This window comes from Pithys albifrons, chromosome 2, assembly GCF_047495875.1.
Source record: "Pithys albifrons albifrons isolate INPA30051 chromosome 2, PitAlb_v1, whole genome shotgun sequence".
NCBI classification, from domain to species: Eukaryota; Metazoa; Chordata; class Aves; order Passeriformes; family Thamnophilidae; genus Pithys; species Pithys albifrons.
Window position 1 is genome coordinate 30,603,770 of NC_092459.1, and position 24,120 is coordinate 30,627,889.

Sequence of the window (24,120 nt, forward strand, 5' to 3'; positions counted from 1 at the left end):
GCCCATTAAGCCTAAATTTACTTCAGTTTTACCAGAGTCCACACCATAATTAACGTCAGTGTTTTGGCTTTAGTGCCCAGCTGGTCCCTTCACCCTTCCAGAGACACTCTTTAAAAGTACTTGCACTCAAGCTGTTTTCTAAAACTGGTTATTAAAATTACTACTGGGAAAAATTTGATTAAAATATTTATTATTCAAGTGTTCTGTATCTATTTTTTGTTGGGACTTTTAATCTACATTAAAGTATGACATTCTCACAGAAAGTATTGGTTCATATGAATAATTTTTTATCAAGAAAATGGTGCTGTTTGTAAATTAAGCACTATAGCTAAAATTTGGTATATGTTTTAAGATTGTTTTTGTCAATATACATTTTAAATAATTTTCCCCATTTTAGCCCACCTCCCCGGAGCTAAGGATATGGTAGCTTTGCAAAAGGTACTGATGGACTAGAGGAAGATATTTATTAGCTGGATTACTGAACAGAGTACAGACTTTCAACCTTCTATTGAAGGTCTTTACACCCAGCTTGTCATCTACAATCCCTCTGTGTTTCAGAGCATGAGTGAAACACATCTTTACCGATTTTATCTGGGCTCTTGAAGGTGTCTATCTCTGACTTTACTGAGTTTAGGTGGCTTGTTTACAGTAAAGATAGAGCTTTCAGAATGTTCATTTTATGTTAGAGGAAGCCCTCACATTTTGTCTTGTTGAAGAAAGGAGACTGTCTATACTGGGAAGTTAAAATAATACAGTGAATATTCATAGTACTTCTTTTATTTTTCTCCACTTAATCAGTGTGCAAAATACCGATTTTCTAAACAAAAACCCAATGAAGAATAGATCCTCTAATTACACTGTATAATTATAAAGGCTTTTGCTATAGAATTTAACTTCTATCTCTGCATCCTTTGGATGCTACCTAACAGTAAGGAGAATGGGCTATATCAAATGAAAACCATCTGTTAGAGAAGCAAAGGACACCTTGCTGAAATTGCATCAGTTTGGGAAGGCAAGGTTCAGACTTGTGCCTGGCACCCTCCTGCCCACTAACCATCAGTAAACTGAAGTGTTCCAAGGTCCATTGGCAGGGACTGGTCTTCATGGAGTGCAGTGGCAACCAGCTGCTGAAGGTCTGTTACGGTGAGTTTGGTTGCTGATATCTCCCTCTCTTCCATTGGAGAAATTGGAAGCTTTTCACTTTCAACCTTATTAGACCCAATAGTTGAGATGTCATCTGCTGTGCTTTTGATTTCTGAGCCGTCTCTCTCAAAGTTCACCACATATCGTGCTATAGTGCTGCTTGATCTGCAGGGGGGAAAAGGTCAAAATGCCCCATGGAGCAAAATCAGTTACTGACTGAGAACCAATTTTACAAACAAAGATGCAACCATAACATATGATCTATAAAAGTAATGCAGATTTACTTCTTTCTAATGAGACTGTCACCTTCAAATTACTTTTACTATACCTTTTTTTCTTCTATTCACAATTTTAAATAAAAAATCCAATACTGAAGAAAATTTAAAAAATATTAAAATATAATTCAGTTCAATCTCGCTACTCATAAACCTGTAGAACTTGTAATATAGTTTGAAGTTATTGACTACTGATTCAAACAGCCATAAATGCATGCTGGGGTTACCAGCAGCCATAATCACACATTCTGCAGAATCCTCTGAAAAGGGATTAGACAGTGCATAAAACTGCAGATAAGCAAAAATCTCTTATCACAACTGAAGCAATTTTTCACTCTTTTTCAAAGAGCAAAAAAGTTAGCTAATATGGCTAAGCACTTTCCACAATGGATGTTAGCTTCTCCAAGTCCAAATGGGTGGTTATAGCTTTTCTCTAGACAGTCATGTTTAAGAGAAATCTCAGACATTCACCATTATTAATACATCACTTTTCATAAATGTTAAATTCTCCTAAGTGAAGTGAAAAAAAATGAGCACATTGTAAACATGCCTATACTACACTGCTTTTTACAATATCAAATAACTGTAGAGAGAGGAATTTCACCTTATGCAGAATGTACTTGTATTTAAATTTCTATGACATTGCAAGAGTTCAGGAAAAGCATTAGACAATTTTTCCTTTTAAATTTTGAGTAAAAGAGAAATTTTGGGAACTACAAGGCAAATTATTTCCCAGTAGCACTTTTAAGAAGCAACAGCAATAAACTCTGTTATCTGTTTGTATTACCAGTCAAAAGCTCCCTGATTTTATCAAGTAAGTAAGTGGTCTCATTGCTGTTCCATCTGGAGATAAAAAAATCAAGTTCTACATACTTACTGAAAATAATGTGTATGGGCATACAGCCAGGAAACAGCAAATCAAAAATGAAAATTGGAATATATAGTTTCCTTATTTATTTTTTACTTTCAGTTTATGACTGATAAAGTTCTTCAGGCATATGAATGTGAATTTTCTTAGCTCAAACTTTTTCTTTCCTTCAGAGAGATCTTGACAAAATTTGATTATATGAACCTTCTAGGTAAAAGTAAAAGTGGTCCCTGCTGCTTCATATCACAGGTTTTGTACTTAGGCAGAACACAATCAATTCACTTTGCCACATCAAGATAAAGGACATTTACTGGTGTATCTATGTACATAATAAAATGATTCATAATGATTAATAATTAGTCAACAAAATTATTAATCTTAATTAAGGATTCCAGAAATATTACCCATCTTTCTCCTTCTTCTGTCTTCATTTTGTCATAGAAGAAAGGGTGTGAGAAAGGATTGAAAAAGAAAGAAAAAGATTCATGTATGCTGGTAAATCATTCAGTCACACACATCACAACCATCTTTTGACAATTTATCTTATATTCTATGTGTCATCTATAATTTTTATCTCTGTGTGAAAATGACAGTCTACTCTCCATCAGTTCATTTTTCCCCTTCCAAACAATGGGCAATCACCATGTTTTGTGTGTGGAAAAAGGAGTTTTACTTTACTATGATGGTTTGAAATATCAGCTTTCTTATTTTCCACCTCAGTTGGTGCAATTTTGACACTGTCAGTGCTAATCTCTATCTTTATGGTGGCAATGAACACCTGTGGCAGTAGTAGCAGTGATTACTGTTACCACAGATGGTTCCTACATAGCCTTTAGTCACAGGGGCAACTTGAACTATAAATTACCTCTGCAAGATATGCCTATGTTGACCTTATGAATATAATGCCCTGTATAATTTTCCTTGAATTCTCTAGACTATCTATAATGTTGTCCTTCTACATTGCCTTGTGAGAAATGCTGCTAATATATATACTCATATGGCTAAGGGATAATGCACAGCAACCCCTATATTTGCTGATCTTTACCTCTCAGGAGCTAACTAAATTACCAGTGATGGGAATCAATCTTGGTCTTACATATTGATGAATATACTTTCATATCAGCTCCTAAGTCTAAGATACTAAACTGAAGCAGATCCCAGATCTCCTGGAGTCACAACTGAAAGGGGTTAGTTATTGCAAGCTGTGAGATGCTGCTGCATAGTTCCCTGCTTTTTCTGCAGCAGACAGCTTTTTGTTTTATTAATTTCAATACAAAAATATAAGCAACTGACTTTCAGTCTTTTTTGCTCTTCTATCTCCTTTTCTGCAGCAGTTTTGCAGAGAGAAGTGCTAGGAAGAAGGATGCTCTTGCCTAAAATTACATTGCAATATGTGTGTTCTTCAACATGTATTAAATATTGCTAGAAGGACTGAATGTTCCTGATGCTGTGCTATAAGACCCCATAAATTTATGTCTTTTCCCCCCTTCTCTTTATTACTTTTCAATTTTGTATACTTTCTTACTATTAATTCTTTGGGTTTTGTGGTTTTTTTTGTTTGTTTGTGTTTTTTTTTAACTCTTTACACAATGTGTTCTTATCTTTTGGATGCATAACTCATTTTTCTTATCTCCCCCTCCCCTGTAGATTCTCCATTGGAAAAAAACCCAACAGCTTCCATTAGTAGTAAGCATAAAAGGAAGCTAGACTAAAAGAAATTTCAAGACAGAACTCAAATGTACTGAAAACAAAAGAAATATTTTCAATAGTTTGAAAGACCTGGAAAACAACTACTTGGAAAGTTTTACATGTATGGACAGGTATCCTCCTGCAACCCTCTCTTGCCCAGGCACCTTTGCTGTGATCTATGAATGGCACAGGGTCTACACACAAAAAAGGAGCCTTCTAAATAATCACACTACTAACTCTCTTTACCTTGTCATTTTAAAACATCCTTAATACAGGGGTGCTAACAAACAATTCAAAGAATTTATTGTATTCTTCACCCCTCAGGGAATCAAAACTACTTTTACATAGCAATCCAAACCCGCATAGTCTCACTTGGAATGTATTTGCACTTCTCACCATATTGTCTCTGTGGCATTCCCATAAAACTGTTTTCTGTTTGCAGCAACATGCTGCCCTCTGCCTTCCCCACCCCCCTCCATCCCACACATCTCATCATCTTGGAGGGCAAAGGTAGGAGTCAACAGATGAGAGTCCCATTTTCTTACTTACTTAAATCCTAGTACGCGGATTTCTTTGAATCCTGGAAGTTTCTCAAATATTTTTTTCATCTATAGAAAGCCATAAATTAATTCAGTGTAAGATATATAACTAAAAGGCAAGCACAGACTGACTACCTAGAAAAAATTTTTCATATTTGAGAAAGAGCTTTAGGAAACAGACTGAACCATTCCCTTTGTGGTATCATAATTGCTCAGCTTAAACACAATGTTTAGTTAGTATATGCTGATCATATTAACAGTTAACAGGCAAAATGAAGGAAAAAATATACCTTTTTCTTAGTAATGTAATTATGTAAATCAGTAATAATCTAGATCTGGTTCATGAATAATTTGTGATTCAAGTCACCTGTAAATTGTTAATTACTTAGAAACATTAGCCAAATGCAGCTGTTTAGATTATTTGACAAATCATTTATACATTAAACAGTTTTAACTGTCTTGTACAAATAGAATAACAATAAAATTTAATTCTAATGTTCACTTGAACAACTAAATGGTTTTGAATAAAAAGGCATTATATACTTAGTAAACAAAGTCTACAAGCACTTCTGTTTGAGGGTAATACTGGAAATTGTCAGAGAAACCATTTTATCATCTTTGCCAGCACATCATTCACCACTTTTCTATGCATGGCTGAAACTGAACCAGGAAAGTGAGATAACTTGCACTAAGGAATGCTCATAAAACTAATGAGAAGCTTTAGTTAATTTTACTAAGAAAACCTTTTGGGAACCTCAAGTCATTATCTGCTATCAGTTAATATTATTAATTACATGAAAATACCACAGATATTCCAGTTCTTACAGAAACTATGGTAATGCACAACAAAATGAGTGCAAGTCCTCCGAAGAACAGTTCAGACAACAGTAGATAATTACTTTAAACATTCATATTACATTTCTCATTACATCTATCGTAGAAATTAAATTATGAATTCTTGATTAAACCTGAATGATATTTCTAAAGCTATTCTGTCCATCATTTATCTGAGGCTCTATTACTGTCAAAGATGCTGGCTTGTTACCTTGGTGGCTGAACAGATAGCCTAAATGAGGGGAAAAGCTGACTATACATGAAGGAAAACTGAAGGTCTTGAGTTAAGTGAGGGCAGTAGACTCTATTTCATAGTCAAGGTAGTTTCATAGTATGAACCTCTTCCAAGGTGTAAACGCAACTTTTTTGCATTCATTCAGCCTCCTTACCTGTAGTTGAAATTTGGCAGCTAGTTGCTGGTACTCTGGGGAGTTGGGGTCACTAAGTTCAGCTGTGTACTCCTGATCAGTGAGAGTTACACTGAATTCTACCATTTGCTCCACAGGCAGTTCAGGGACTGTATTTGTTCCCAGCTCCTGGAAAAGAAGAGGAATGGAAAAAAAGTCAAGAAATAAAACTAAGTGCTTTTTTCCCAAATATTTCAGTATTTAATAGATAGATGAGATTCCCTTTTAAATCCATCCCCAAAATAACATTCTGGACCATATTCTACAAAACTTTTGTTGGTTTAACTCTTCTGTCTTTGCAAACCAGTTTCTATCGTTGTAACTTAAGGGTTGCCTTTGATATGCATAAATGAAGAGAATCAAAACAATTCTTGCACAGAGACTGTTAACAAATCTTACTTCCATCACCTTCAAGGCAGATAGCTTTATTTGCCCCTTTGGCAGACAGTGTGTGACAGCAAGGAGAGTGAGAAGAACATTCTACAAGCTAGTTGGGAACCTATGCTCAGAAACCCTGGGATCAGTCAGAGCAGAGTGCCAGATTCTCTGTTACTGTGACAAGGTCAGAAGTTTGCATTTGGGTTTTCCTGATAATAATAGGCCTACTTGTAATACACCTTCCTTGTGCAATTGATTTTACTACTGTTAAAAGTACTCCTATTTTGTTTTCTGTTTCCCAATAGTGTTTGTAGATTTTCCCTAAATTTACTAATTTTTTAACTCCAAAAGCCAATTCATTTGTAGGCTATAATGTGCTGCCCATAAGGGGCGGAGGTATTATGGATGCATTGAGAAAAATTTCCTAATTCATCCTGCATATAAAGTTACACATTTGCTAATTTTAAGATCAGAATGTATCTCTTTTTCTTATTCAAAAACAGAGGTGAGCTTCAGATTCCAAGTCCTGGAATGCAGGAACCTGAAGAGGTGATACAGAGAGATCACTCAGGAAAATCCTGCCTTGTGCCAAGATCTTAGTCCTTCTTCACAAATCTTGTTACTAATGTTAACCCATATCATCCCTGCATTTCCCTGCCAATGTATTTTGGTTTTTTCCCCTGACTAAAACTTCTCAGGGTTCTAAAGAAAGCCTGTTAAAAATACAAAAAATCTTAGAACAAAAATTCTTTTTACTGCATGTACTGCTTATATGTTTCATGTTCATACTTATTAGCAATACTTAGATAGTCTTTAAACAACTTTTAATATTTTGATTTGCTCAAGGATAATTCTACTCTCAGCCAGACTTACACCTTGAATAAACAAAGAAATACAAGATTAATGAGAAACTGGCCCAAAAGAACAGTAAGCTCATCAACATGAATCCTACAGAGAGGTGAGATTTGCACTTCTGCTGCCAGGTTAGTTGACATGAGGCTGCTAGAGACATAACACCTAGGCTTTAATAGCTTCCAAAAATAAGCAGAAGGAATAAGTGTGATTGTAGTGTCAGGGCATAAGAGAGAAAATAAGACCTTAATGATAGAATCACAGAATACGTGAAACAGGAGAGAGCACTTTCTGCACTCACGGATTCTGCAAAACTCAGCTCTGTTATACCGTTACTTAGGATGCCTCAGTTTTAGAGAAATGTATGGTTTGTGTTGTAGATAAAGAGAGGCTCATCAGCTAGAGAAAGAGCATTATGTAATATTCTATCATATAAATGAAAGGTTCAGGGAGATGCACTTCTGACAGCCCTGCCCTATGACTTTTGAAGAGCCAACTCTTAAGGAGCTAGTGGCAAAGGATTGGGCCAAGGAAGCGCAAGGAGATCTGTAACAAGGAGGAACTGGTTAATGACAATCACCTGGTACATCTCAAACATCACAAATAAGCGATTTTAAAACACCTTTTTCCTCATATTCTGTTTGCTCTTTCACTGCAACTGAGACATAGATAGGTAATAGACAGTTGAGACTATTTCAAGGTTAATTTGCTTTCTTACATTATGAGGATGTAATCATTTTGGGCAGTAAAAACAGCATTTATCATGCCAGTGCAATTCCTGTGCTGGAGCTAAGGAGCTTGCATAGGTGCAGTAAGGAAGGGTAATGATTTGCCAGGGTGAGGCCTCATCCAGCATTCCTGCCCCCAAATTCTTGGTGACAGCAGCACCAAGACAATGAGTTCACCCATGTGGGGAAGAAGTGGCGTGAGCCTCTTCCTACAGCCAGTACGCACAAACAACAAAAAAAACCCTGTGCAGGTTTTTTAAGGAGCCATTCTAGAAGGGCGAACAACTTACAAATTGGAAAAATTCCCAGAGCAAAGCAGAGGGGAAAACAAGAGATTGCCTGTCAGCTGAGGCTCTTCAGAAGCAGGATCCTCCCAGGTAATGCCTTGGTGTCCCCCCAGAGGGAGATTCCTAAAGGTTCCCTGAGGCCACACAGCTGTGCTAAGACCGGGGCTACCTACCCAGCAGACAGGACAAGGAGAACAACAACTCCTCCCACCCCTCTCTCAGAGGTAACCAGTGGAAGCTGCTGTAAGCCTGAGGAGGAAGGGGCAGGTTCAAGGGCTGCGCTGCATGGCTGCTCTGAAGAGACAGCAGCAGAGATGCCTTTGAGAATTGGTAGTCTGAGCAGAAACTGCAAAGGGTGGGCCAGTCTTCTCTCATATGTCATGGAGAGCCCAGAAGGTATGCTTTTTTGGCATTATTTAATGACAAATAAGGTTACAAAGTGGTGCAAGATAGGCAACAGACGACTCCTTGAAAGAATGGAGGCTCTTCCTAAAAGCTGGTTGCCATGGTTCTGTACTTTCTACCTCATACTCCAGAGACAGCACGCCCTACTCTGGTGCAGAAGAGATGCTAATACACCCGTTCAATCCTACCAGCTGAAACGGAGGGGAACACTCAAGGTCTGTGAGCATTAGGTGTTTATAAATCATCTTCCTCTTTTCTGCTAGCTGAGCCAAAAAAAAAAAAAGAAGAGGTGAGTGTAAAAGTGGGGCAAGAAGACAGGCTGCCTTCACCTTCACGGGAGTCTTCGTGTCATTAGCGATTTCATTGAGCAGTGTCCCATTAGAGAGAGGTGTGCCAGGGGAGCCTGCAGGGGAGGGTAAAAGAAAAGTCAGACAAGAACGAGTCTGCACATCAAAAATCTTTCCCTTTCTGTGTTGGTTAAGTGTCAGCTTACTGGAGCACCTTTCCCTAGGGAGGATGTGTTTGAGCACAAGCCTGTGCCATAGAAGGTGGCCATGACTTAAGGCATGGGTAAAGCTGCAACATTTTATACAATAGACAGAGTTTCTTCCAGCTCAAACATCAGTAGCATGTCATGTGAGTGACTGAATGCAAAAGTGGCACTGCCTGTGCATTAATGAAATTGTTTGAAGTAATAATATTTGATAATTTCCTGTCACTCCACATGGTGTATCACCAAATGCCTAAGCTTGATTTTGCCAATTGAGGTCTTTATAACAGCCACCTTTCTTTAGGGCTTAAAGTACAAGAGGCTTTGACAGAGTTATTCCAGATAGAGGCAAAATTAGGGTGCTGAAAGTCCCTATTGATAAGATTCTGTTATATTTGGCCCTTGCAAAAATATATCTGCAGAAATTTTCCTCCTTGAATCAAAATACTCATATTTACAGGCTTATACTACTGCATGATTTTTCTAATGTTATGTTAAAGAACTGTGGTATACAACAGGGCTGCTAGGTCTCATCATAGCAATGTTATCAAATTATTGTCTTGTCATGACTGTGACTTTCTTGCTAATGTCAGTATTTGCATCTACTTGTTTATTTTGGTTAACGAAATGCCACAGCTGACACTCTAAATGCTATTTTATAACTGAAACATTAGTCTGAAATTAAGAAAATATATGCATTTAAAGACTGTGAGGCAAACTTGGAATGCTGCATGTGAGTAGCAGACATGCTATAAAGAGATAAAATTTGCTTCATAAAGATTATTTTTCTAAACCGTTTTCATTGTATTTCACTGACAACTTGTCATATTTCTACTGTATTTATTAAATTACAGCCTTCTAAGACCTAAGAATCACTGGCCTTAATGATTTTATTTAGTGAGCAGACATCCAACAAGCAGACTTGACTTTACCTGTAGAAATGGAAGGAATTTCTTCCACCTTTTTGCCTCCTGTTTTCTCTGCAGATATTTCATCTTTCCTATCAATCAAATAGAAATGAGTGATTTAATTATCTCCATACTGTACTGGCAGTGAAAAAAGTGTGAAAAAAATAAAGACATGACAATAAATGTAGTTTAGATGAGTGAAGTTATTTCTAAGGGAATATTTTGTAAACTGGTTAAAGAGACAGTGGAACAGTAGATCATATTTTGTATTCAATAATTTGTATATTTCCTTTCATGTTCTTCAGTGTATTATTTTCTCTTAAAAAAATGATTTGATATGTTCTTCCACCAAGAACTATCACTCCTGTCAGGAATCTTCTCATGAGGTTTCATACTGATTTGATCCATGCAACCAGAGGGATGGGATTACAGAGATTAAATCAGTGTGCTGGGTCTGGTTTTTGTTTCTCTTTGAAGTTTATGAATGGTAGACCACTGTCTAAAATGTAAGCAAGACTTCCTGTACATCATCTAACCCACCTCTTGTCTCCATTGCTATATTTCATCCTATCAAGCTAGTTCAGTGAGAGCTTTGGGCTTCTGGTTTTAGAGCCAACGGGAATTTCATGGTTCCAAGGGAGTTTCACATGGTGTGGTGTGAGGAGAGAATGAGTGGACTTATTTTTCAGTTGTTGGTCTGCATTCTAATATCATAAGGATGCTTCCAGTTAAAGATAGTTTCAAGTCAGGTTCCTGGATCTAGAGTACTATGAGGTGTAGGAATGTTTATTTTTGCATCTGGATGTAATATTCATGGGTTAGTGCCTGCCATGGTCCACATGAAAGATAGCTGAAAACTCAAGGAAGAATTTGGTGGGTATGGTGTAAGGTTGTCTGCCTTGTATTACAGGATATGGTTTTGTACCGTTGATATTATTTTCTGTTGTAAGTTTTACAGTCATGATGTGATGAATACATTGTGTAATTGTGACTGTTAGCTTGACTGGAAAGCAAAAGTGGTATATACATATCTAATTACATTTTATAATAGTTGTATTAAAGATTCCTGCACTTTAGGCTATAAAATAATTTCTGCTCTAAAACCAAATTTTTATTCACTCATCTTTTGGAAAAAATTAGATTTTTAGACAAGAGATTTTTCTTTCCTGCAACTGGGGTGTGAAACATTTAAATTATTTTGGTTTGTAAGTAGATTATGGAAGAAAGCCACAGCATAAAATGAAAAGCCAATCATTGAAATAAATGAAAATGGAATTCTTCAAAATTTCTACAGTGCACACAGATGGAGTATTTGTGAAAACCAGTACAAGTAGAAGAACTAAGGGCACTGCAAATGTGTGGTGTCAAACTGAGACAGAACAGAGATTGTAGCATAGACAGAAAAGATGTCTGAGCTACATTTCTATACAGGACCAACCTAGGTGTTTAATAACATAAATAAAGAACATTTTTAATAACATAAATAAGGAATATGAACAATTGATCTTCCACACCCTCTGGATATCTTCTGTGGTGACAGCCCAAGTATTATTTGTAATGTTTTCACAATGTTAACTCATTATGTGTTGTGTCTTTAACTGGAGGCTGACGTCTCTATGGGGCACCTAGAGAAGATAGAAAATGTTTCCCAAGCCACACAGTAGTAAAGATGAAGTCTAACCATGCGCAGTCATGGCTGTCTGTATTTTCAGTTAAAATACAAGTAATTTCATAGGATTTACTTCACTTCCTGAGTTGTGCCTAGGGAAAACTATACTGTTGACCAAGAACTCAAGAACTCAGTAATCAGTCACTTCACTTAATGACTTGCTGCTGCTGTTTGCACTAGACTGACTGAAAAGGCCTCCCTTTGGCTTTCCAGGGGAGTCTAATTAGGTCCTACATTATTGAAAATACATTTCTGGGAAAGAACAATCAAATCTCTCATGTCAGAATGAATAAAGATATGTAGGATCTCTGTGATCATGAGACAGTGTAACTGATGATTTGAAAAGATTATTTGCCTGAAAATCTCGTGAAAATCGAAGAAAACTTGAAGGAAAATATTAATCAGAGAAGTTGTGGACAATGATTTATGTCGCTTTACTTCATTATTTATATGCAGAGAGACAGAGTTCAGTATTGGAAGTTTGATCCTGCCATTCTCAAACTTCTGATTGTTTCCAGGAACATATTTTTTTGAAGAGTTTGTAGAATAAAGTATCACATTAGTTTCATGATGTGTAAAAATACAGGAGAAAGCTAAAGACACAAGAGTTTCCACGTTATTGCTTAATGTAGCCTCTCAGATAAGACTTTGTTAAGCTCTCAACTTTCCTTTTCATAATTATGGCAACCTTTTTCACACTCCCAATCAATATCAGTATAATGCAAAACCATGTCTCTGACAGGATTTCATGCTCACATTAGTCTGAGAAAACATTCTGTGGTATCTCAGAGTGAACAGGGAACTCAGACATTTGGCCACCTCCATTATCTGTGATTCAATTGCTGTGTACTATGATACATCCAGTATACACATCTTTCACAGCACACACTAAATACATCACAGCTCTCTATGTATATCTGCTCACATCCACACACATTTACACATAGCTTTTTCAAAAGAGGGAGTAACATCAAGTGGCAAGGTTCTACTTGTGCTACTTACCTTTCCTGGAAGGTTCTATGTTTTACTCGCTGCAAAAAGATTAAGAAAAACAGCATTTTACTAGTGGGTGTATCCAACCAGAGAGAGCAGAAACCTCTTAGCTCTTTTGTTTAATTTACTTTTTATGTTTTCCTTCTAAGACATGCCCCCTCCTCTTCCTGAACAATACTTTGCCCTTAAATAAGCAGATGGGAAGAGACTTGGAAGTCTCTCCCAGTTTCTAAACAAATGTCATTAATCCTTACCCGCTGAATTATTTCCAGATGCTCTTGGGAATTGCTGAAGTTTTTGCCAATGTCGAATATGCAAAAGGTTTCTTTCTGGCAGGCAGTAACCCAGTTCTGATATTCAGAAGTATCAGGAATCCGATCCAGAAAAATACGAAAGGCTTCCCACACAGCTTCCTGGCAGACTGAGTAAGAAGAAAGAGGCTGGGGATGGATGTTTTGTACCAAAAAGTAAAATTGAAAGCCTCTTAAAAGTGATCTGTTATGTACATGTTTACACATTCATCCCTCAAAAGGAAGGAACACACTTCAAAATTCTGTTTAACATGAAATACTTTAGAGAGGGGATTTTCAAACTTATCAGAAGAACCATTTTACAAAAACTTGCTAGCAATTTAAAAGCTGTTGCCTTTAGCACTTTGCAAAGGTCATTAGTGTGAGATGGGACATTTAGTTTCAGTACTTGATACATACTTTGACTTAGAGTGAGTTCATTATCTTCATTATCCATGTCTCTGAAATTAGTGCAGTCAGTTTCTCTAGGTATACTCTAAACTTGCTGTAGGGATGGACTCAACCAACTCTCTTAGGGCCCCTCAATAATACCTCAGGAATGACCTGCCCTCCCAGTAGAGCAGCTGCATGTGGAGCAGATGTGGTCAGATTATTAAAAAGGAACAGGTTGTATTTATTATGAGCTAGCTGTTAAAGCTACTGTCTATCCTCTTTTTCTTGCAATTATCTGGTTTCTGTTTTTCTGAGCAGTAATTGCTGAATAAAGATATACTATCTGATGTTAAGTAATCCAGTTACCAGATAAACCTGGCACATGACTAGCTGAGGAGGTGGGGATGATTCCATGTTCTCCCAGTTTCTCCCACATGAGAAACTGCCCTCATGGTGACTTAAGCTATGTTGTGTTATTTCAGAGTTGGTATAGGGTCACAGTAGGCTCAGGTTATCCACCAGAAACTGAGCTCCTACATCTGAGCTGTTTGGTGTTGTGTGCTTATATGTATGTGTAAAAAGTAAAAAAAAAAGTGTATTTTTTCTTAGAAAGCATAAAAAATCTCTAGAGGACTGATGTGATCCACAGTGCTATTGCTATTACGGTTCTAAATGTGTCATGGGTGGGACTTGGAGGGGTGGAAGTGATCTCCTGAGCTTTAGACACAGAAAAGAACAGAGCTGAAGGTACGTGTGCAAAACAAGATAGAAGTAAGATTGTACCACAGATAGGCACAGCCTGTAAGGCTCCAGCGTGGCTACCAGATTACCTTTTCATGAAGGCTTATGATGTGGTTGTAGATTCAAGGATGGTGTTTGCACTACATCTTCAATTCTACCTTTTTTTTTTTCATTAATCAGTCTCATCAGGTAAATTAGCATACTCAGCTGGGAGTGCAAAAGTCCTAGGTTCTGATCTTTCCTTGGAGGAAAAATTTTTTTAGGTTTTAATGAAGGACACAGTAATGGAAAATGTACAACTATCCAAGGGAGCATAAACACCTTTTCTGAGAGTGCACAAATTATTCAGCTGCAGTCATCTGTTTGGTTGGTTGCTTTATGGGGAAGTACTCCAGTTTCAATTGAAGAACTGAATGGCACCTGTTCATGACACTGCTGGGAAAAAGGAGATGTAAGTTTAAACCTTGTTGCACTACAAGACTTAGAGAGTCCAATATCTCAGCTGATGTGCTGCTCTTCAAAAAGTTGGTAGTGTCGTCTTACTCAGTTTTTTAAATGAATCAATCATAGTTACAGCTCTTTAAGTTCAAGTTAATGGTGACAGCCTGTTTCAGGATAGTTTGTTTTCAGCCCCATTTGGGATGCAACCACTGAGTTCTAGGGGTTTTCAGAGTTAATTCAGATTTAAGAAATACTTCTTGGATCAGCCTCTTTAATACATTTCAGATTTCTGTCTAATATTCATTGGAGGCTACAATGGATACCAAATACTTTTGTATCTCTAGCTACAGACACTAGTGTAATTTTCCCATGCTGCCTACAAGTAAAATTTTGCAGCTCTATATCTAGGGTTCATTTCAGAGGGAGCTATCTGGTACCCTGAAAGAGGGCCGAGGAGCAGCCAAGTTACATGGATGTATGTGAATGGATGGAGACCAACACAGAGAAAAAGATAAGCAGAGGTGGTTTAGAGAGTAGCTGTTGCCTTGGATACTTGCATCCCAGAAATGCTGACTAGGTTTTAGAATTAGCTTTGGACTGTCTAGCTGCAGTACAAAAATATGCATTTTTCTAACACAAATTGAAACAGCCACAGAGTGAAAGACTGAGAGGGGTAGAGGGAGGAAGAGAGAAAAACAGGAGGCTATTTGCACCGTGCTCTCTAGGGACCTATCATTGGCGTGGTAACTCTATAGGTTCCTTATGGACAAGGTAGGTAAAAAAAGGGCTGTGAAGGGAGCAAATGAGTTGAGAAATAATAGAAATATATAGAAATAATAGCATAATAGATAATATAATATATAATAAAACAATATAATAATTATATATATTTATATAATATATAATAGAAATAATAGCAGAAGGAATAACTGAAACCTTTACAAAATAAGGCTAAATTCTTTTTATGACTGCTGACAATTATCTCAGTGTCTGTTGTATACCAACACTGCTACAGACTTAATACTACTAGAGATACACCAACATATTTGTGCAACGACCACCTAATGATTTCATTGCTTGTCTTAAACTGGTGAGATTATTTCTGAGTAGCAATGATGGCATGTGTTGCAGTTACAAGAAAGGTGGTACATCTTTACACAATAATGCAAGAACACTTTGTTCTTCACCTTCAGCCATGCGAGAACACTATGTAGTTACTCTGAGTTGGTTAGTCCTTTGAGTGTGTTTTATTTTCTTCTGTTAACTGTCTATCTTGAACCCTGCTCATGCACATGTAACATTATCTATCCTATCATTATCTATGTAGAAATAAAACATAAAGCAAATAGCATATACACTGCCTAAAGGTGAAGAACAAGATTCTGGAAAATTACTGTGTTTCCTCAATTAAAAGAAAGACTGTGAAGGAGGAAGTACATGCTACAATAATCATCTTACCTCTTAATCTATAGTAAGCTTGGTGACTGGCTAAAATCTGCTTCACTGATTCCTGTGGGCAAACTTTCACACCAGTTGAGAAAAAGGATGACCTCTTTGTTCGGTGTTTTGCCATGTCAAATATCCGCCTTATGGTTGATACTCTGGACCTCTTTGTTGTTCTTTCTGTTTTGTCTGAGCCTGCGGTGTCTGCAAGATGTTTGGCTTCAGCACGGTTTATTTTAGTAGGGATTTCTGGAAAAGATAAAAGGTAAGTATATATATAAGCATACTTTGGATAAGCAGCAGATAACCAATGCAGTTCATGTCTGGAAAATGAGCATGAACTTGAGAGTTCTTTTTGTTGCATTATAGTGGTGTCAATGCCCTGACCAATTTAGTGTGCTGAGGAGAAGCATCCTGTGATCACATGCAGGAACCAGGACTTAAGAGACCTGTGTTGAGGAACATTTCAATAACACAGGCCACAGTGTGTTATTGGAAGCTTATGTGCACAGCCCAGGCCATCGAGAGGGAAATGGGGCCCCTGCATCTTTCAGCCTGCTTCAAGAAGAGCAGTAAACAATGAAAGAATGCAGCAGCTGTTAGGAGAAGCAGGTAAAAACATTGGTACAGAGGGACTTAGTTTAGAGAAAAGTACCAATCAAGTTGTGTGGTAAAGCAAGCACAGCCTAGCCATTAACCAATAATATTCCTGTACTATTTGTAGACTCAAAAAGTATGTGATAAGTGTGTGTGTAATGTAAACAATAAATCAGAGCACTGACTGTACTTCTATGAAGGACACGTCTTTGACTCTCACGCTGGACCCTGGAGAGCTCAAAAAACCAACACTTTTTTTTTTTTACTTTAGACCTGGCAACTAATTTTATTGTATCTCAACACAAGACCTAAATCCTGTTTTCAAAAGTGACGTTGGATTAGATCCACAAAGGACACTTAAGTGCTTGAACTTTGTGCCACAGCATCTCATCTGTGAGCATATTGACCTGCAGGGAACTTTACAGTACAGTGATAAGTAATGATCTGGAGCTTGGGCAAAGCCAAGAGTATCTGTACTAGTCCACAGTGTAGGTAGGTGTTTACACTGACAGGTAAGTTAAATGAGAAATTGTTGTGCCTTAAAATCTTTACTCTTTAAGATATTCTTACCCTTCCTTTGGGCTTCAAGACACATTTCCCTTCTCATCAGGTTTGTAGTCCCAATCCCAAGAGCTAGACACTGAACCTTTCAAAAGTTTTATTGCCCTTGTGAAAAGAAAGAGCTGTTTTCAGTCTTCCTCTTTAACTCTACCATGCAGTCCTTTAGACTTCTCTCACATAAACTGAAGTATTAAATAGAACAGACTACAATTTCTTTGTAACTGGATGATAGGTGTTGAGAAAGCTCTGGCATTGTGTTTCAATAGGTCTTCCCTGGCAAAAAAAATTGAAATCAGTGAGTCGGTGCTGAAGATCTAGGATTACATTTTACTTACAGATCTAATTGGTTATGAACAATGGAAATGTTTCTGGGGAGTCAAAATAACCTCCAGCACAGGAACTCCCATAATAAAAGGCATGCAAAAATTCAGGACTCATTTGATTTTACTTCCTAAGTATTTGTGATGCAGTATTACATGACATAGCAGCTAAATTTAATGTAAAAATGTTAATGATAAAAGTGGTATATAAAGTACACATTTAAATGAGCTAGAATACAGCATTTTGCAGGATTGTGTGACAAGAGCAATGAGTATCTTTTACACTATCTTCCAAAATTTTGTATACATATTAACAAGGATGTTAAAGTTAATTTGGCAATACCTTTTTTGGTTGCCTTTTCGCACATTTGATACAGTCATTACAGATGAAAAGTAAAGAGAAATGTAAACAGAATAAAAGACATTTTGAAAGACATGGAAAACTTTAAGGAAAGCATATGTGTCCCTGAATCCCGATGAATCAAATGAAAAAAATACTTTGAAAAATGGTCTGAAAGCTTGTAACAGAAGAAAGGATAATAATAGGATTAAAAGGAATAAATTCAATAAGAGCAGCACTATAAAAAAAATAAGAGTAAAAAATTTTGAGTTTAACAAATGTATAACAAACACTAATTATCATGTTCTTAGGCAAATCAAGAGAAAATAAGGAAGGTTAAAAATGCATTATCTTGACAATTTGGAACTATGTTAATTAAATGCTTAAAGAAAACTGGGCAGATAAATGATAAGAGAAAAATTATTGAAAAGCATACTGCTACAAAAAGATTACTTAAAATAAAGAATGAGGAAAGTTTTGCTGTGTATGTCAGTATATCTATATATATCTCAGCTCTTATTTAAATTCCAAATGAACAGTCCATGTTTACTGTGTAGTTTTCATAGTAGTAAGATATGTAGTTTGAGATAGGTGCTAATCTGATATGGAAAAAAAGTCTGCTGGTTGATTATGATGGATATTGTCTAAAAGAAAGGAAGTTATAGAATAAGGGCAACAGGTTGTTATGATTGCTTTTTAAAGCATGCCGGGGCAGCAACCCGTAGACCTATAACTGCCTAATTGCTGCAGGGTAATTTAAAATGATGGTGCAGTCATATAATGTTTGGTGTTAAATGAAATGGAAGTAATTTTTCCACATTAATGTCAGGTCATGAACCATAAGGTGCATAAAAGGAGTTTCCTCTGTGAAAACAGAACTCTGAGTTCATCAGAAATCACAAGTGGCCAAACTCTGCATCCGTTGAGACACTGCATTATTTGAATGATATATGGGATGAGTGAAGAAGATCCAATACTATTGAAATCTCAAAGCAGAGTCCTGAAATGACCTAGAAGGAAAAACCCAAAACCCATGTACAAAATAGCCAGTTGTAAGTTTATTCCCTTTTACAAGGTATATTGACTGTGAAAGAGCAGCTGCCCAGGCAGCCTGACCAACTGGGGCAGAGGATTTTGCCACTAAGCTCTTTGAAAGCTTTTGTATGGAGCAGAGGCCTTTCTTGAAGGATTTGCTTCCCCAGGATTTATCCCTAAGTCATTAACTTGAATTAAGAACTATACTATTTGTAAGACTGACAAAGGAGATTCTTCTCAAATGATTGCTGTAATGATTTCACTTTTTATATTAGGGTCTCTACTTGGGATTTTCAGTCTGAGAAAGTGACCAGACTTTTTCTACTTGCCTGTTTAAGGTGGATTTAAATCTTTTCTCTTTTCATTCTTTTCCTTCAATGTTCACTTTTCTTTTTAATTTTTTGAAGGGTCTGTTTCTGAAGTATCTCTAATGTAATAGATTTAATTTAATATGTCTTGTGATTAGTATATTTCCCTTACTAGAATATCTTTTATTATCATAATTCCTTGAAACAATCTTTTTGTTAAACTAAAGCAAAATTTGAATTGGAGAAAACATCAGCTTTCCACATGATTACCCAATACTGATTTCCTAGAATTGACTGATTGTAAATGGAAGAAAACTTGCCTTCTGGTACAAGCATTTGCTCATAATTCTTCAGATCTGTGTTTCCCCCTGATCTGTGGAAATCGTGGACCGAGAAATTTTTACCTACAACTGCCAGGTGGTTCAGCCATACACTTTACTATAAGATGCCTCCATCTACACACAACTTTTGAGATTCTTTGCTCCCATAGCCCTTGGTTGAAAAAAAAATTATCAAAAAAGACACACGCTTTTATGAAATTGAGTCCATATATATTAGCTGAGCCCTTTATACGACAAAACATGGTAATCAAATAAACTGGAGAGGTGCAAATTTGACCATGTAAAAAATCCCAATAATAGTAGGCTGGTTTACTTTTCTTAAGTAATTTTTGTAAATTTCTTTGTTCTCGCTCTTTTTTTCTGAAAAAAAAACAACATAAACAATTAAAATATTCAGAGGTTACCCTAAATAAACCCTGCCCAGTCTGACTTTTTCTTATTTAACTCTGTTGTTTCACAAAGGTGGCTGTCTCAGTTTTGCCTTCAAAAGCTATATTTAAGATTTTGAGTTTTCTTTGGTCGTATTAGGGCCGAAGGGCAGATAACTGTAGAAGACTGATAGCAGTTTACTTCAGCTTAATCTCCAAGATGTCTTAAAGCTGTGACTCCCCTTTTTTAGTCTCACATGAAAGAATCTACACCATTGTCTTCATTTTCCAGGTAACATACTTGAGGAAAAATGTTGAGATAGTTTACCAAGGTTATCTACGTAGTCACTGTCAGCTGCTATTAAAATCTGGAGTTCCTGACCTCTAGTCCTGATCTTAGACAAGTATAACAATTGTTTTCATAATACCATGACAAAGATTTCAAAATATGATACAGAAATCTAATTCATTTGGAATCTCATCAAAGTGCTTTGATATCTGTACCAGTCTCTAGTACTGTTCTTCAGGTTTTGTTCTCAGACAAATAAACAGTATTTATTTCACAAACCAAAAAACTGAAATCCTTGGAATTAGGCCAATCCTCTCCTCCATGTCTCCTGAGACCTGCATTATCAAATTTGTACCCTGACTAAAATAATAAGACAGGAGAAAGAGTATTCAAAGGTGAGAGTTCTTATGTGTTTTTAATAATCTGCATAATGAAAAGGGAAAAGTATATCATTATTGAACTGGATTCTACAGAAAATGAGCGTACAGTCATTCAGATAATTGGTCAGCATTGGGACCTTTTGTTGGTTGTTTGGTCTTTTTTTCAAATTTACTGTTATAAACACAGGAACAAGAAGCTCATATTCATACCTTTTTGTATAACTGTAGTGGATGTTTCTCCATACGGCTTTATGAATTTCTCCCTTTTAGTAGTATCAGTTTTGGGAGCCCTCCAATTCTGGTGTTGGTAGTTTGTGTTTTTTTCAGGAATGTAGACCGTCTCTGTGTAGAAACATTTATCTACAGCATTATTTTGGCAGTAAATTTTTAGTTTTATTTGCCCTGAGAAAATTTAGATGTTATTGTATAAAAAAAGAAGTATTTAAAGTATGGTAACTAAAGATTTGGCAGAAAAATTCAAGGTGACAAAATTGTTCAAATCTGAATAATTAATCATTAAAATCATCACAAGGTTTGAGATGTATGAAATAGCAGGTTAGTCTGAAAAATAAGTGGAAGTTCTTAGGCTGGAGAAGAATGCTTGGTTGATAAATAAGATATATTGCCTGTACAATAAAATCATTACTAATTAAAATCTAAGCTTTATTTAAGGGGAACTGCTAAAATACAATGAGGAAAGCTTGTCAAGTTTAATTCAACAAAGATCCTGTAACTATGTTGCTGCTAAATATATAGTGGGGTCAACAACCCTGTGTTGATAACTGAACCAGTAACAAAAGCACAGCTGAGTGGTCATAGAAAGTTGATCTTGAGATTTCTTAAATGGCTGATCAAAATAAACACCAGATGTAGCACAGAAAGTAGAAAGAGAGGTAATATCCCAGACTGTTACCTACAAGTAGTCTCTTGTCATTGCAGTAGTGAAGATGCCACATTCTAATAACACGTGCCAGAGACAGACAGTGTGCCAGTGACATGTTCTCTCCTTATATTCCTTTTAAAATATTTTTTTCATGCCACATCTTGTCAGGTCATTTGCATGTGAAGAGTCAAACAGGGTTGAAGGGGCTTAGGTGATGAGGGACAGATGAAAATATGACATGGCTTTGTCATCACATGCAGCCCAGATCCTGCATATGAGTACGAGGAGCAGCACCTCTCTTCTCTCAGAGAAGCTGCAACAACTTCTATCTTCCTGCACAGATGTGAAAGTGGAGGCCCCTCCCTTGTACTCTTGATGTTCAGGGCTGCTTGGCCAGGGCTTTGTCACACACTGTAACTCTGACTGTGTTTGCATTGCATTTCCAAGCTTGTTTTCACAACCATAAAGGCTCACAGTTTTAAAAATCTGGGAGTGTGGAATTCTGTATTAGAACAATTAATGCTAATATTTAATCTCCTCTGATTTTGTCTCTGTGCCCTTAAATACAAGATTATATGGCTTGCTTGTAGTTACCTTTGGGCCCAATAAATTAACTATTTTTAACGCACACAGTAAAGTATTTTGGAAGGAATTGGTCATGGGACTCAGCCAAAATCCTTGTTGCATCCTGGTGGGTCTTATCAGGGCTCTGACTGGGGTAACTGAGACACAGGAGAGAACTCACTTTACATCTCACTTCTTCAAGTTTCATGTACTTAGCCAGTGAAGTGCTGGGGAAGAGGGAAGTATCCACTACTGTGGGGAAGTTTTGATGAAAGATAAGCAGCTGCCATTGATGCTTATCTTCAGAAGAAGAAAAATTCTAGTCAGAAGAGACTAGACTAAAAGACAGGAAGCGGGCTAAAGTGTTTATATTAAAAGTGAATAATTTTAATTTTTCAGAATAAATATGGACAGTGATGAGCTTGGTAATTCCTGTTTGGTATGTTGAGTTTGTGAATTATGTTCTTAAATGTGACTAAATAGTAATATTGCCTGTGGAAGGAGGGTCAGGTATCTAATTGTGGCAAAGTGCTCTAGGGCCCAGGTCCAGGCCTCCAGTTTGAAGTTAAGCTGTGGTAAGATGGCCAATGCCCACCAGCAAACTTCCCATGCAAGTACCTCATCGCTGGTGGCTACACACCCAGCATTACAGAACCCTTCATGTACCTACCAATCAATGTCTTGTATTGTGCTGGACTCAGCATCACCTTACACATCAGGGAGGTGCTAGACCCTACTTGTGCAGTGAAGACAGTACTGGTCTGATCCCTGTATCTCCTGCTTGGACTTAGCAAGACAAAACATCACTTGCGCATATTCACAAGCTGTGCTCTAGCTCTCTATGACACTGGAGAGGAGTTCCAGGCTTCTGCTTAAAATGTAAGTTCTATAATTTTCAACCTTTTAAAGACTATGTTCCTTTTTAAAATTAGATCTGTACCAAGGAATTTTTCTTCTGGAGAATCCAGAAAAATTGTGGGTTTTCATAAATCCTTCCTCTTGGTAGAAATGCATGATGATGTTTCTTTAAATATTTATGGAAGGTGAAAATGAAGCTACTCTTAACATAGTGCTCAAATAAGGTAAGGCTCCCATGAATCCTTATGTGATATATACCTGTTGTTATCCTTATGTTAAAAGTACTAAAGTTTTGGTTATACTGAAACAATCTATAGCTCAGAACATGTATGGGAATAAATCTGAAGAAAACTGTGATAAATTATTTTGAAATATATGTTATAGCAGCAACAACAGGAAATGTCAATAAAAAAACCTCAAAACCTTTGAGTTTTAATGGTTTTATGTTCAAAGCTAGGAGATAGCATTAGGTAATTGTTCTTTTTCAGAACCCTTTACAGTAACCTGAATTTACATTTTGGCATCAAAGGTTACTGCTGTCATCAACCTATATGCTTTTGGATTTCAGCAATTGTGAAGAATTTAATTTCTTCAAGTAGGTACTACTGTGAAATTAAAATAGATATCATAATGCCTCAGTTGTTCCCTTCCTCTCAGATACTCACACAAAACCATGTGGTTTTCTATGCCAAGTGGAAAAATACAATTGTTAACTAACTTCAGAAAGAAAGCTAAGAAGATAATTTGAAGCAAGATTTATGAAATTTATGCATAGGCTGTGTAGCAGACAAACATAGCCTTTTCTCCCTCTCTAAGCAGATAATTTGATAATGTCTTTGAATTATGCTAACTGTACAATTAATGGCAAAATAATTATGGTGAATTATCTACTTATTATAGATGAGAATAGAAAACATAATATGCCACTGATAAGTTTTTCCTCCTTTTGTGAATATAGTTGTCCTATTCTAATGATGAATCCATATTCTCATTAAGTACTGTACCAACCACAAATATTGAACGTGCTGAAAGCTTTAAAAGTCAACATGTGATTTTGACACAATTTCTTCCAACCTGAAAAAAATATTAAGAAACTCATGTTTTCGTAAATGTACTATGTCTCAATAAAGGTAGAAATTTATACATTCTCTTTCAGACAGAAAAGTACAAATTGTTACTGGTCAACTCTGCTAATGCCTGCTGCTGGAATTCACAGAAAATATCAAAGGCCACCTATGGTTTCATTGCCAGCTTCTGAATCCTGTAACAGTCTGCTTATGGTCCAGAACCTGGACTAGAAACAGCATTGAAGAATAACTGTTTTAATGTTGATGCATGAAACAGGTATCTGTTTTCCCATGGCCATCTTAGAAGCATATGACATGAAAGGCTGTTCTATTAACTGATGTGGTTGGAATCAAAGGATGCACGAAAATACTTTAAGTAGTTCTTGAATGGATGCATCCGACCTGCAGTGATGGAACATTCAATTGAAACACTCTG

General features: G+C 36.7%; 1 protein-coding gene across 2 annotated transcripts in view; it reads right to left on the reverse strand.

Moving 5' to 3' along the window:
* IMPG1 (interphotoreceptor matrix proteoglycan 1) overlaps window positions 1-24,120 on the reverse strand; it is a 59,333-nt gene that overhangs the window by 30,003 nt on the left and 5,210 nt on the right. The window contains exons 2-11 of one of the 2 annotated variants that reach the window (XM_071548642.1): window positions 20,523-20,654; window positions 15,789-16,022; window positions 12,720-12,886; window positions 12,475-12,503; window positions 9,828-9,895; window positions 8,735-8,808; window positions 5,738-5,884; window positions 4,525-4,583; window positions 2,691-2,711; window positions 1,055-1,308 (exon numbers count right to left, since the gene is read on the reverse strand). In XM_071548642.1, the coding sequence (XP_071404743.1) occupies window positions 1,055-1,308; window positions 2,691-2,711; window positions 4,525-4,583; window positions 5,738-5,884; window positions 8,735-8,808; window positions 9,828-9,895; window positions 12,475-12,503; window positions 12,720-12,886; window positions 15,789-16,022; window positions 20,523-20,654 (1,185 nt within the window). The remainder of the gene's footprint in view (window positions 1-1,054; window positions 1,309-2,690; window positions 2,712-4,524; window positions 4,584-5,737; window positions 5,885-8,734; window positions 8,809-9,827; window positions 9,896-12,474; window positions 12,504-12,719; window positions 12,887-15,788; window positions 16,023-20,522; window positions 20,655-24,120) is intronic. The other variant, XM_071548643.1, reaches the window with a different exon arrangement.